Below are 14,306 nucleotides of genomic sequence, written 5' to 3'. Positions count from 1 at the left end.
TCCAACAATAGACATGATACATCATCTCTTGAAGAACAGACATTCACAATAGGATTTACCCTGACAAGTGACCGGTTTTTTTCAAATATTTCAAATGGTAAAATGAAAATGAATCTGGTTCAGTCAAACCCTTACAATGGTTACTCCAAGACCTGCAATTATTGGACATCATATCCTCAGCTTTGTATAGCTACAACTATATATATCCGACCACAGCATGGACCAAGACCCACAACAATTGTAACGTACATTTCAAAATTGCCAGAGGGGCGGTCGGGTAGCCTAGTGGTTAAAGCTTTCGCTCGTCACGCCGAAGACCCGGGTTCGATTCCCGACATGGGTACAATGAGTGGAGCCTATTTCTGGTGTCCCCCGCCGTGATATTGCTGGAATATTGCTAAAAGCGGCGTAAAACCATGCTCACTCACTCACTCACTCAAAATTGCCAGATTTGTGTACAAGGCCACCATGTTTTCAAACAATGTTCTCAGCTGACACATTGCTAACCAAAACAAGAATATCTGAACAAGATTTTTACTTGGATAAAATGTAGGTGAACAAGTTCAAATAATGTTACTTCTTTCATTATACTTTCGGTTACGTTAAGAGATTTTGAAAGAGAAACAAATAATTGATGTATGACATGAAAGTGTCAAACACCTCGGGTCACCAGATTTAGCCAGGAACATTTAGAACAGGCAAACTTAAAACAATGGTTTGCCATACTCCTTTGAAGGTGAGGTGAAATGGGGTTTAACGTCGCGTCCAAGATATTGCACTTATATAGTGACGTGCATGTACGTGTGTGTGTGTGTGTATGTGTGGCTGCTTGTACTAGTCCGGACTGATGCCGATTTATAGTGCTAGCTCACTGAGATACCGTGCCGCAGTTTAACATGAATACCCAACTCAGAGACAGTAGACTGACTCCGAGCCGACCAGTCCTTGTTTTAGCCCCTTAATGCCGAGCGCCAGACAGGGTAACAACAAGTACCATCTTTTAACGTCTTTTAATATGACGCGGCCGGGGATCTAAAGCCGGACCTTCCGCTCTCCGGGCGGACGCTCTACCACTAGACCACGGAGGCGGTACATGTACCAAACTTCATTACATTCTGAACAGAAATGCGTAAGGGCCACAGTTAGTTTTACAATATGGCATAAGCATCGATGGGCAATTGGGATGCGATGACACGCATCAACCATGTCAGTGACCCTTACCTTTAGCCGCCTCTAACAAGCATAGTCGCCTGGCGGGCGAAGTGGCAAGGAAAAACATTTTTAGAGAAGTTTGGAGGACGGCGTAAGTGGCAACGTGATAATTTATAATATTGTGATAAATGGAACATAGTAGTATATGTGGAGCTCTAAAAACTACACATATATGTACCCAATTATATTTCAGAAAAGAAATGCATCACTATAATGGCCATAGGAAGTTTCAGCTTTCAGCATGGTCGAGTGAGTGAGTATTCCAGCAATATCACGGCGGGGGACACCAGAAATGGGCTCCACAGATTGTACCCACGTCAGGAATCGAACCCGGGTCTTCCGCGTAACGAGCGAACGCTTTAACCAGTAGGCTACCCGACCGCGTGGTCGAGAGCAAAGGCGACTATGCTTTTCGTAAGAGGAGACTAACGGGATCGGGTGGTCAGCCTCGCTGACTTGGTTGATGCATGTCATCGTATCCCAAATGCGTGGATTGATGCTCATATCAATCACTGGATTTTCTGGTCCAGACTCAATTATTTACAGACCGCCGTCATATAGCTGGGATATTGCTGAGTGTGGCATTAAACAACAAAACAAATAAAAAAAGCTTGTACTTATCTGTACAAATACCCCTTTAACCCCGAGATACCATGCAGCAGTTTAACATAAATACTCCACTTCGATACAGTATACAGACTCAGAGTGAGTTTGGTTTAACACTGATTTTAACAGTATTCCAGTCATACGACGGCGTGTCAGCTTAATGTGGGAGGAAAACCCTAAGTGATGCAGGTCTCATACTACAGACTCAGAGCCTTGTTTTAGCCCCTTAGCTCCAGCGGCAGGCGGGGTAACAAGTAACATCATTCAACATCTAGTTGTATGACACTGCCAGGGAATCAAACCTCCTCAGTCCAGGGAGACACTCTATCCACTAGACCACAGAGGCAGTCAATGCATAGTGATATGGTACCATAAAAGATCTGATTTTAATGAGATTGTGACAGTCATTGTTACATGCATGTCTTAAGAGAACAAGAGGGAAGTGTTTCTTCCATAGCTTAACGTGAGTGAGTGAGTGAGTGAGTATGGTTTTACGCCGCTTTTAGCAATATTCCAGCAATATCACGGCAGGGGACACCAGAAATGGGCTTCACACTTTGTACCCATGTCGGGAATCAAACGCTTTAACCACTAGGCTACACGACCGCCCCACCATAGCTTAACGCTGCTTTGAACAGTATTCCACTAATATCACAGCATGTCAGCTTAATGTAGCAGGAAAGCCCGAAGTGATGCAGGTCTCAGACGTTTACAGTGTTGGAGAAACCCATGAGCATGGGCATGGTGCTGACAAACTTAGAAATAATCGGGGTGAAGCAGGATTCGAACAAACGATCATATGTGTCAGCCCAATGATGCTACCAATACCCCCACACAGATTAACAGAAAAAGACTAATATAAAACAAATCAAATAAAGCCAAACTGAATATGTACAACTTTATTTTCTTTTCCTGTACAAATAGATTCAATATCAAAACCCTGGAATGAGCCTCCCCTTTTTAACCGCCTTTTTCTTTTTCTTATCAAGCTTTTGCTTCTTCCTTGCATCCAAATTGAACTTCCTCTTGTCTTGCCTCTTTTTCTGGTCTTGATCCACTTGCTGTGTCCGGGACTCCCACGATTTCTGACGCTTTTTTTTATCTTTTTCTTTCCGTTTCACTGCTTTCTTCAGCAGATTCTCATTGTCCTTAACTTTCTCTCCCTCTGCCTTCAACAAAGCAGTTTTCCACGTTGTCTTGTCCTCCAACTTTTGCGCAGCATCAACACTCTTCTCGCGCACCTCTTCAGCCTTCTTCTTCCGTTTTTCCAATTTTTCTAACAGTCTTTTGTAATTTTTGCCCCGTAAATCTGTCTTTGGTTTTTCAACCTCCCCCGAATCCGTGAAATCAAACTTACTGAAGACAAGCTTGCCTTCCTTGTTATACACAGGTTTCTCGGAGACCATCAACGGCTCCGACAGAGATGGGGAATCGTCAGCGTTTGTCTGCTGTCCGTGTTCACCCTTGTGTTTATTCTGCTTCTGTGCACCGCGCAACTTAAGTTTCAACTTCTTATTCTTCTTCATCAGCCTTATCTTCTCCTTGGATTCCCTGTCAGTCAGCTTACTCTTCTTTCCTGTGGAAACAAGACAACAAAGTCACTATATAAGTAGGAAGTGCTGCTGTATATATCACAGGGTATGGTCAGGCTTTCCCCAGAGACAAAATAGTGCTTCCTTTATGCAGAGAGATTGAGTGAGTGAGTTGGGTTTAACGCTGCTTTTAACAGTATTCCAGTCATATCGTGGCATGTCAGCTTAATGTGGGAGGAAAGCCCGAAGTGATGCAGGCCTCAGACGTTTACCACTTCGGTGTAACCCACGAGCATGGGTATGGTGCTGACAAACCTAGAAACATAATTGGGGCGAACCGGGATTCGAACCCGCAATCATAGGTTTCTGGCGTGCCCAAGGGACGCAACTCTGCACAGCGAATCGCGGGGCCTTAGACGACTGGGCCACCCGTGCCCCCTGCAGAGAGATTGAGAATGGACACAAAATTATGTATGTTTGTATCTAGAGCTGAGTATCGCCTGCTACCTTGCAATACAATTCGTATCACAAAACAAGACTGACAATACCATTTGTACCACGATATACCACAAGAAATAGAAAGAAATGAAGAACTCACTGAAATACTGCTCTAAAATCTCTTGCTTCATACATTTATTGTTATCTCAAAAACTTTTAAAAAGTAAACTGCAAGAACAAAACAGTTTTAAATGAAGGGATCATAATCAAAGGTAAGAGGTGTCCTCAGTGGCCACATCTGCGTGTTCTGCCATGCTTACAGGTGGCGCTATACTACTATAAAATCTAGATCAGTTGTAGCATACAGAGACAGCCTGAAGATATATGGAAGGTCACAAACGCCTGTTTTCATGCCTGGGACACTCGAAAAGTTGACTCTTTGAAAGTTTATTGCAGGGTCAGGACCACCAGATAATTCAACAAGTATCAATAGAAATTTTCGACTGAATATTTTAGCAATCAGTGTTCTGTATATACATTGTTAATGTATAAACCCCTGACCCTGAACCTTCATCTTCATCTTGAAGTACCAACAGCATGGTGTACAAGGGCAGTACTCTGCCACTAACCTCCAACCTCGACTCCCTACAACAAGGACAGTACTCTGCCCCTAACCTCTAACCCTGACTCCCTACAACAAGGACAGTACTCTGCCCCTAACCTCTAACCCTGACTCCCTACAATAAGGAAAACTACTCTGCCCCTAACCTCTAACCCTGACTCCCTACAACAAGCAAAACTACTCTGCCCCTAACCTCTAACCCTGACCCCCTACAACAAGGACAGTACTCTGCCTCTAACCTCTAACCCTGACTCCCTACAACAAGGAAAACTACTCTGCCCCTAACCTCTAACCCTGACTCCCTACAACAAGGACAGTACTCTGCCTCTAACCTTTAACCCTGACTCCCTACAAGGAAAACTACTCTGCCCCTAACCTCTAACCCTGACTCCCTACAAGGAAAACTACTCTGCCCCTAACCTCTAACCCTGACTCCCTACAACAAGGACAGTACTCTGCCCCTAACCTCTAACCCTGACTCCCTACAACAAGGACAGTACTCTGCCCCTAACCTCTAACCCTGACTCCCTACAACAAGGAAAACTACTCTGCCCCTAACCTCTGACCCTGACTCCCTACAACAAGGACGGTATTCTGCCCCTAACCTCTAACCCTGACTCCCTACAACAAGGACAGTACTCTGCCTCTAACCTCTAACCCTGACTCCCTACAAGGAAAACTACTCTGCCCCTAACCTCTAACCCTGACTCCCTACAAGGAAAACTACTCTGCCCCTAACCTCTAACCCTGACTCCCTACAACAAGGAAAACTACTCTGCCCCTAACCTCTAACCCTGACTCCCTACAACAAGGACAGTACTCTGCCCCTAACCTCTAACCCTGACTCCCTACAACAAGGACAGTACTCTGCCCCTAACCTCTAACCCTGACTCCCTACAACAAGGAAAACTACTCTGCCCCTAACCTCTAACCCTGACTCCCTACAACAAGGACAGTATTCTGCCCCTACCCTCTGACCCTGACTCCCTACATAAGGAAAACTACTCTGCCCCTAACCTCTAACCCTGACTCCCTACAAGGAAAACTACTCTGCCCCTAACCTCTAACCTTGACTCCCTACAACAAGGACAGTATTCTGCCCCTACCCTCTGACCCTGACTCCCTACAACAAGGACAGTATTCTGCCCCAAACCTCTGACCCTGACTCCCTACAACAAGGACAGTATTCTGCCCCTAACCTCGAATCCCTACAACAAGGACGGTATTCTGCCCCTAAACTCTTTTAGTAGTCCGGACTGATGCCAATTTATAGTGCTAGCTCACTGAGATACCATGCCGCCATTTTATATGACGCGTCTGGGATCGAACCCCAGACCTTTCGCTCTCCGGTCAGACACTCTACCACTAGACCATGGAGGTGGTCTGCCATACAGGGATACTCTATCCCTGACTCTGCCCTACTGGGATGCTCTACCCCTGAGTACCCCTGACTCTGCCCTACAGGATTGCTCTACCCCTGACTCTGCCCTACAGGATTGCTCTACCCCTGACTCAATCCCTGACTGCCCTACAGGGATGCTCTACCCCTGACTCTGCCATACAGGGATGCTCTACCCCTGACTCTGCCCTACAGGGATGCTCTACCCCTGACTCTGCCCTACAGGGATGCTCCACCCCTGACTCTGCCCCACAGGGATGCTCTGACCCTGACTCTGCCACTGACTCTGCCACTGACTCTGCCCTGCTGGGATGCTCTACCCCTGACTCTGCCCTGCTGGGATGCTCTACCCCTGACTCTGCCATACAGGGATGCTCTACCCCTGACTCTGCCCTGCTGGGATGCTCTACCCCTGACTCTGCCCTACAGGGATGCTCTGACCCTGACTCTGCCATACAGGGATGCTCTACCCCTGACTCTGCCCTACAGGGATGCTCCACCCCTGACTCTGCCCCACAGGGATGCTCTGACCCTGACTCTGCCACTGACTCTGCCCTGCTGGGATGCTCTACCCCTGACTCTGCCCTGCTGGGATGCTCTACCCCTGACTCTGCCATACAGGGATGCTCTACCCCTGACTCTGCCCTGCTGGGATGCTCTACCCCTGACTCTGCCCTACAGGGATGCTCTGACCCTGACTCTGCCCTGCTGGGATGCTCTACCCCTGACTCTGCCGTGCTGGGAAGCTCTACCCCTGACTCTGCCCTGCTGGGATGCTCTGACCCTGACTCTACCCCTGACTCTGCCCTGCTGGGATGCTCTACCCCTGACTCTGCCCTGCTGGGATGCTCTACCCCTGACTACCCCTGACTCAATCCCTGACTCTGCCATACAGGGTTGCTCTACCTGAGAGTTCGGAGATGCGAGCCTGCAGACGTGACCTCAGCTCCTCGAGGTCGTGGGTGATGCTGCGGATTTTTTGTTCAGCACCTGGTTGCTTCTTCTTGTGTTTACTCTTTTTTAACTGAGTGACTGCAAAATAGATTTAGGTAAATGAAACCTGAGATATAAAAGAACTTCACCAACTCATAATTCAAGAAAGAAGAAAACTTCATCATGTTCATCCCAAAGCAATTCTGGAGTAATAACTTTTCTGGAAAATTAACCATTTTGCTAAACAGCAATATTTTTCTTCAAAATGATTTTCAGTTGGCATTTTCATCTGCATACACACCAAAACTTATTTAGAAACATGACTACAAAAACTTTTCGGGAGATGATATAGTAACAATGGTAAGGCAACTTCATCATATTTTGGCGAAGTCTGTAGGTGTCAAGACTTATTGTCATGATTATGTTCCAACATGATGACTCTCAAACTCCTTTAAAAATTCCTTCGCAACAATCCCTAAGAATATCTGAATGCATTGTGGGACAAGGGAGTTAACTCTTACAAGACTGTCCTTCTCTCTGTTCCAGTTCTTCCTGGAGCTGGGTCACAGTCTTTCTCTGCAACGGATCAAATTTTGTTTTCTTCCTTTTTTCCTGTTTCCCTTTCTTTTTTGAGCCTACAAAAAAGGTGATATTTACAAAGACATTCAACTTCCTATAATTCAGTCTCTTTCAACAGCATTATCAGTTATATGTATAAGGCTTTTGCAGAGATGCCTTCCCTAAATATAATGACTGAGTGTCCTTTAACATTGCAACCAATCAGAGACCTCATATTACTGTATAATGGACATTTTAACACCATGTGAATTGAAAGCATGGCTCTCATTGGTCAGTACAGTTTTGCTGCTGAATGTCTGATGTCGCTTGTGCATTTACAATTTGCTCTCTGTGATACTTAATGCATGTAAATAATTTGCAAAAAGAATGAGAAAAAACACAGGCTCAAAATTTGGGTTCATAATTGTAACCATGGTAACTATTACACCAAAATCATAAAGGCTGGCTCTTTGCTGCTTGGGTTAGCAAACCTCAAGCACTTGTGGTCGCAGACATGTACATTTTGCAGTGAAACACATTGGCACTGATGATGAGCTAGAGCAGACCCATGGATATAATCATAAATGGGTGCAAAGATCAGCAGATCCTGACACAGCTAAGGGAGGCAAGTCTTGACAAATGAACTGTTTAATCTTTTCACCCACGATATCTTGGCCACACATGACCTGATCTTTTGTCCAAAAAAAAGGTTAATCAAACAGTGTAACTTGCAAAGAAACTGCTGTTGTTACAACTAGGTCCTTTGTTGATCATGTTGTCATGTTCATTGTCTGACAACAACATGGCAATCAGGGCACCAGCCATGGGTCAGAATCAATTTTCAGCAACCGTAGCTTGCCGGAACAGGCAACTGTGCTGTTGTAAGATGTGACATACAGGATCGGGTGGTCAGGCTCGCTGACTTGGTTTTGATGCATGTCATCACATCCCAATTGCATAGATTGGATTTGCCGGTCCAGACTTGATTCTTTACAGACCGCCGTCATATAGCTGGAATATTGCTGAGTTCACATTCAACAAAACAACAAATAGACACTGAGTGACCTATTCTGCCCATGAATCCCCACGATGTGTAATCTTATATTACACAACCATACTGACCATGCTGGCCGGAGTCTTCTTCCTCCTCCTCGTCCTCCCCCCTTATCTTCCTCTTTGTTTCTTCATCAAAGAGAACTCGTGCTGGTACCATGTCCAACAAGCCCTTAAAGAACTTGTTGTCCTGCTCAAAACTGTCCGTAGAACTCCCAGCCATGATGCCAAGTTCAAACAGTTGCTGAACTCTGTAACTAAACAAATCAAACTTACAGTGTTCAGTACCTATTACATCCAAAATACACTGTTGTCTTTCAAATCAAACTAACAGTGTTCAGTGCCTATTACATCCAAAATACACTGTTGTGTCTTTCAAATCAAACTAACAGTGTTCAGTACCTATTACATCCAAAATACACTGTTGTGTCTTTCAAATCAAACTAACAGTGTTCAGTGCCTATTACATCCAAAATACACTGTTGTGTCTTTCAAATCAAACTAACAGTGTTCAGTACCTATTACATCCAAAATACACTGTTGTGTCTTTCAAATCAAACTTACAGTGTTCAGTACCTATTACATCCAAAATACACTGTTGTGTCTTTCAAATCAAACTAACAGTGTTCAGTACCTATTACATCCAAAATACACTGTTGTGCCTTTCAAATCAAACTTACAGTGTTCAGTACCTATTACATCCAAAATACACTGTTGTGTCTTTCAAATCAAACTAACAGTGTTCTGTGCCTATTAGCATCACATCAAAAACACAGCGGTGTGTCTTTCAAATCAAACTAACAGTGTTCAGTGCCTACTGGCATTACATCAAAAAAAAAATGTTGTGTCTTTCAAATCAAACTTACAGTCAAATAAAGTGTTCAGCATCTATTAAATCAAACATACAGTCACAGACACACACTTATGCCAAGTGGGCAAGCCACGACTGTCTGTGAGTGAGTGAGTGATCTTTGTTTATTGCAGCTTGGAACAGTGTTTCCGTTATCACTGCATGTCAGCTTGATATCAGAGGAAAGTACGAAATAATTAGGGTTTTAGATGTATACCACTTTGGTGAAATCAACAAGCATAGGTATGAATGATAGTGTTCAGTATTGTTCTGCATATTCATATCGTTAATCAGCATTGGTACAAAAAGTGAGGTGCATGACATAATATAGCTTTACACATCAAAGTGACGTACATCGCTACCTCCGTAGGGCTTTGATGACAAGAAGTAGAGGATAAATATGCAAACGGCAATAGTTTTTCACACTTCAGTTTTCTCAATGAAAGTTAAACATTTCATGACAGTCTGTTCATCTAAATGTGTAGACTTGTCCAAAATGATACATGAAAAATACATGAATGGACTGTGCAAGATGAGACGATGTGAGAGGTACTCGGCTGACTGCAAGGAGAGTGACTTCATATGACCAAGGCATTTTAATATTGTAACCTTTGATATTAATAAGTCTTTGATAAACACTGGCTTCTAATATAAGCAAGGTGGCAATTAGTCTTTTGAAACTCATCTGTATGAAAAAAAACAAGCTTTCTCTTCAGTTTGCCTCTAGTAAAAAACAAGACTGAAGCTAGTTTACTCTGTGCAGCGCTTGCGTCCATGGCTTCACTGTGCAGAGCTATACTGGTTTGGTTTGAGAATTGAATCAGGCATTGGACGTCACACTCTGAAATTATTTCATGCAGGATTTGGAAACCCAGATATATAAAAAAACGAGCATACACAGTGACGTAATATTTCACGAAGCACAGCATTATCCAGCATGCACTCGTCATCTGGCGACCCGGAACTACAACAAATGTCAACATGAAAAGGTTTTGATTTCTGGTTGAGGTTTATGGACTCGTCCGCCATTTAGTGTACTGGGTACCTATTAGGGCTGTGACGGGTAACCCGGGTCGGGTGGGTACTAAGTAGGACCCGGGTACCCACAGGACTACCCGGACCCGTGGTTAGTCACGTGATATGTTGTTGATTGACAAAAGTTATCTAAAACTCTATGGTTACACTACAAGTCACTAATGTTTGCATTTCTTTCTGACTATGCACCCATTCCTTCTGATTTTTCATATGGTTGAATAAAGATATAACTTAATTAAACTTCAGTGTATGAATGACCAGATTGTTTAAATACATGTATCTAAATACGTTTTACCAGGGCTATTCTAAAAATGTTCCCAATCAGACATTTTGAGACATCTCCTGAGACCTACAGTGGGTACCCGGGTAGGGTTGGGTAATAGGGGGGTTGGTACCCGGCTAGTAAATTTGGACTCGTCCCAGCCCTAGTACCTATCTGTATTCTGATTTTGGCTAGGGTACATTTCTGACTACTCAAACGTACCTGGGGTACACATCTGTGTATATAGAGGCCTACCCATGCACAACTACCCCTTCAGCAACATTGGACTTACCTCCTTACACTCTGGTCTAAAACAAGTGATTTATTTCAAGAACATAGATGCGTCTAGCCAAACGCCACGATGTGGTCCAACAGTCAAGACATGGCCCTAAGTGGTGTAGCATCATGTCGTGACTGTCGCACCCTATTGCGTCTCTCAGCTAGAACAGATGTAGCGCTACATAAGAGCGCCCCATGTACTCCACTTCTATTTAAATCAAATGTGGACAATATCTGACTCACTGGAGCTACAAGTCACATACACTATTTCATTCATTAAAAACGACTGAGTGCATCCCATACCCTAAAGTTACGACGAAATTGAACGAAAATTGAAACAAGCGAAATACTAAAACATTACAAGGCAAGCCGAAGCGCGGGCCAGAGGAGTCCGTAAAATAATTATTTAGCATTCAGCATTCCAAAAGTACAAACACTAATGATTCCCAGTACGTATTGTCCTCACCTGTGTGCGAGAAGCCGCTAAAGCGGCAGTTTCTATATTCTAACAGGCATTTCGTGAAAAATGTCAACACATGAAGAAATCGCACGTGGGTAAAGCTGCCATGTTAACTCGTCGATTTCCAGTTCCGGTTTCATATAGTATGTTCCTTACAACTATTTATTGTCAAAAAGAAAGGGTCGTGAAACGGGGTCGTCGCGTTCATGATTATTGCGCTTTTTTTAATAGAGCTATCCTACTGGGATTCAATGCCGCAGTTTCACACAGATATCCCACACAGACACAATATATATGACCATATATACAGATTGCGAGCCGATTAGTCATTCTCAGCAAACAGCGATATTGGATTATGTTGACGAATATTACAATTGGTCCAATGTTAGAAGATGATGTTGGTCCAATTTAATATTTGCAGAGTGTTTTCATGTTGGTCCAATGTTGTCAACGTGACAATAGCCCAACAGTGTACCAACATTGGTCCAATGTTCCCGTGTACTAATAGGGGTGGGGTTACAGAGGAGGATACAGCTTTTTCTTTTTTTTAAAAAGGGGTGTGTGTGGTGGGGGGGGGGGGGGGGGGGGGGGTTGCACAACTAAGATCTATTTATTGTCTTTGGTGGTAATTTATACAGAAATAAAGTTTAGGGGCTAGGGGTGCACATGGGATATGCTGAGTATATTGTGTAGGCACACTGGTTGATGCCATTCACTGTTGCTGGTGTTGACTTGACTGCATTTTAGGGTGATATATCTCTACAAAGTCATCAATAAATGTATGATATATGTTTTCAATCACCATTTTGCTATAAAAAAAACCCACACTAAGTTTGTTTGTTATTTAACACCGCACTCAGCAATCTTCAAGCTATATGACGATGGTCTCTAAATAAGCGAGTCTGGATCAGACAATCCAGTGATTGACATCATGAGCATCGGTCCACGCAATTGGGATACGATGACATTCATCAACCAAGTCAGAGAGCCTGACCACCCGATCCCGTTAGTCGCCTCTTACGGCAAGCATAGTCGCCTGTTACGGTAAGCGTGGGTTGCTGAAGACCTATTCTCTACCCGGATCTTCACGGGTCAATCATACAAAGAACAACAGAACTGCACAATAAAATTCAATAAAGTGAGCATTTTATTTGAAACAAACATATACTACCCTGGACCAGTTTATGTCAACACTGTAGACTGTACCAGCACTGTAAAAAAAGAAACATTCCTGACTGCAACCAATTTAAGTAGTGTTCTTATTTGTCATCTGTTTTGTTACTCACATTGTTCGGTTTTATTTGCATGATATGATGTGAATTAGAGGGATGATTTATGTGCAGATCATATATCATCACATGTCATATATCGGTTTCACCAAAGACGTATACGTCCGTGGTTTCACGCAACGGGCACCATCTTCCTGAGGCAAGGGAGTTAACAGACTTGAAAAGTTCCTCCTTGCTTTGGGAAGATGAAAAGACAGGATTGTTCAGTTTTGTCTTTCATTTTCTTTCTTGGGAGTGCCATCAACTTCTGCATCTACTTCTGGGGATTTAATTGGATGATATTAAATTCTTTTAGATTAATTTATTCTTTATCGTTTGATCTTTTCGAAATACCCTAACAGTTGTGTCAACTGATATCGGATAAAGATTCAATTCCTGGCGATGCGAATAATCATAAGTCGTTAATGAAAATGCACACACCAGTAAACATTACTAATACATCAAACTAAGGATTTTTTATTAATCTCTTTGGGGTGAAAAGTTGATTTCGTGAATTAAGAAATACTTTCTATACATGCATTGATGCCAGTAATATTTGTTAATTACATTCAAACTTGTTGATTACCAAGATTCACATAGTCATGCAAAATCAAATAATATCTTTCATTAACTTGGTTACAATATGCAACCTATTTGAATGTTATTCATGTTACAATTCATTTCCTTTTTGTAGATATTTCCGTATATCTTAATAATATAATGTGCAGAAGATACAGAATGGAGTTGCCCGAATAGTGACAACTTTTAAGAACAAAGCTTCAGTCACGTATCTCATCCATCTTGAAGTCACTATATTGGCAGCGAATCCGCGAAAGGATTGATTTTAAAATCCTCTCTCTTGTCTACCAGTCTCTTCATAACACTGGCCCTGCCTATCTCAAGAAATGTTTCTTCATACAAATCAACCAGAAATCTCCGATCAAATGACCTACTTCTCCTGTTTGTACCAAAATTCAGACTTAAGTCCTTTGTTGCTCGACCCTTCTCTTATGCTGGTGCCTCTCTATGGAACTCCCTTCTTTTCAGCCTCAAAAGTGCAGCTAGTATCACTGTGTTTAAGCCTGGACTCAAAACATACCTTTTGGAATGCTACAACTTAATGTGTATATTTTTACTATCTTAATGTACCCTCTCTGTTCTATATATGTACATATACTGAATTTGTGCATTGGGCATGTCCCTCAGTGATGTGGATTTTGCGCTATACAAATAGCCTTATTATCATTATCACCTGCATGTAAGGTCTATGTAAACAGTAGTAACTATAGGGAGGCAGCTCTATCTGTTAAATGCCTGCAGCTGCAAATACAGTATTTGTACTGTCTTTCATTTGTCCATTGCTAATCACCAATCAGCGCTAATTAACTGTTGGCTTCAATCAAAGCATTCAAACGCCTGATGGAGTAAGCATATACTCCGAGGCGTGTTACTCATAAATGATAATAAAGAATTTGAAATCCATAAAATTCTCTCTCTTACGTGTATCACTTATGCCATTGTTGTAGCTACACACCATGTAAAAGGAGCAATATTATTCAGACTAGTTATTTTTTTCTCAAGTAACGTGATAGCAACTTGCTTTTCCCTAACGACGGGATGCTATCTATTATATTGTTATATGGCGTTATTGGCGTCACGTTTCTTGTTTGTGACGTCAACCTATATTATGTTCCATGACGTCGCTATTTGTAAATACTGTAATTTATTATATACTTTAGTGTGAAAAGTGATATTTTCTTTGCAGTGAACATAACACTTGATCTTTCACTGCTGTGAAC

General features: G+C 42.7%; 1 protein-coding gene across 2 annotated transcripts; it reads right to left on the bottom strand.

Moving 5' to 3' along the window:
* Window positions 1-2,734: 2,734 nt before the first annotated feature.
* Window positions 2,735-11,348, bottom strand: LOC139459239 (surfeit locus protein 6 homolog). 2 transcript variants are annotated; one of them, XM_071240686.1, is made up of 5 exons: window positions 11,246-11,348; window positions 8,423-8,610; window positions 7,264-7,377; window positions 6,716-6,841; window positions 2,735-3,394 (listed from the first exon to the last, which is right to left on the bottom strand). In XM_071240686.1, the coding sequence occupies exons 2-5, from the start codon at window positions 8,574-8,576 to the stop codon at window positions 2,751-2,753; spliced, it is 1,038 nt and encodes a 345-aa protein (XP_071096787.1). In that variant the 5' UTR covers window positions 8,577-8,610; window positions 11,246-11,348; the 3' UTR covers window positions 2,735-2,750. The 2 variants fall into 2 exon arrangements, with proteins under 2 accessions (XP_071096787.1, XP_071096788.1); XM_071240687.1 differs by having other exon boundaries at window positions 8,423-8,604.
* Between the last annotated feature and the right edge of the window lie 2,958 nt (window positions 11,349-14,306).

The sequence above is a fragment of the Haliotis cracherodii genome, unplaced genomic scaffold, assembly GCF_022045235.1.
Source record: "Haliotis cracherodii isolate W230 unplaced genomic scaffold, xgHalCrac1.p SCAF_13, whole genome shotgun sequence".
Classification (NCBI taxonomy): Eukaryota; Metazoa; Mollusca; class Gastropoda; order Lepetellida; family Haliotidae; genus Haliotis; species Haliotis cracherodii.
Note: the sequence above shows the minus strand (reverse complement) of the source record. Positions and strands in the feature narration are given on the sequence as shown.

Bases quoted from the DNA above. Each gene is read 5' to 3' on its own strand.
- LOC139459239 (XM_071240686.1), bottom strand. From the start codon at position 8,576: ATGGCTGGGAGTTCTACGGACAGTTTTGAGCAGGACAACAAGTTCTTT. The intron at 6,842-7,263 runs GTAAGAGTTAAC...TCTATTTTGCAG, and splicing joins ACAGAGAGAAGGACAGTCTT to TCACTCAGTTAAAAAAGAGT. The intron at 3,395-6,715 runs GTAGAGCAACCC...TTGTTTCCACAG, and splicing joins TCGCATCTCCGAACTCTCAG to GAAAGAAGAGTAAGCTGACT.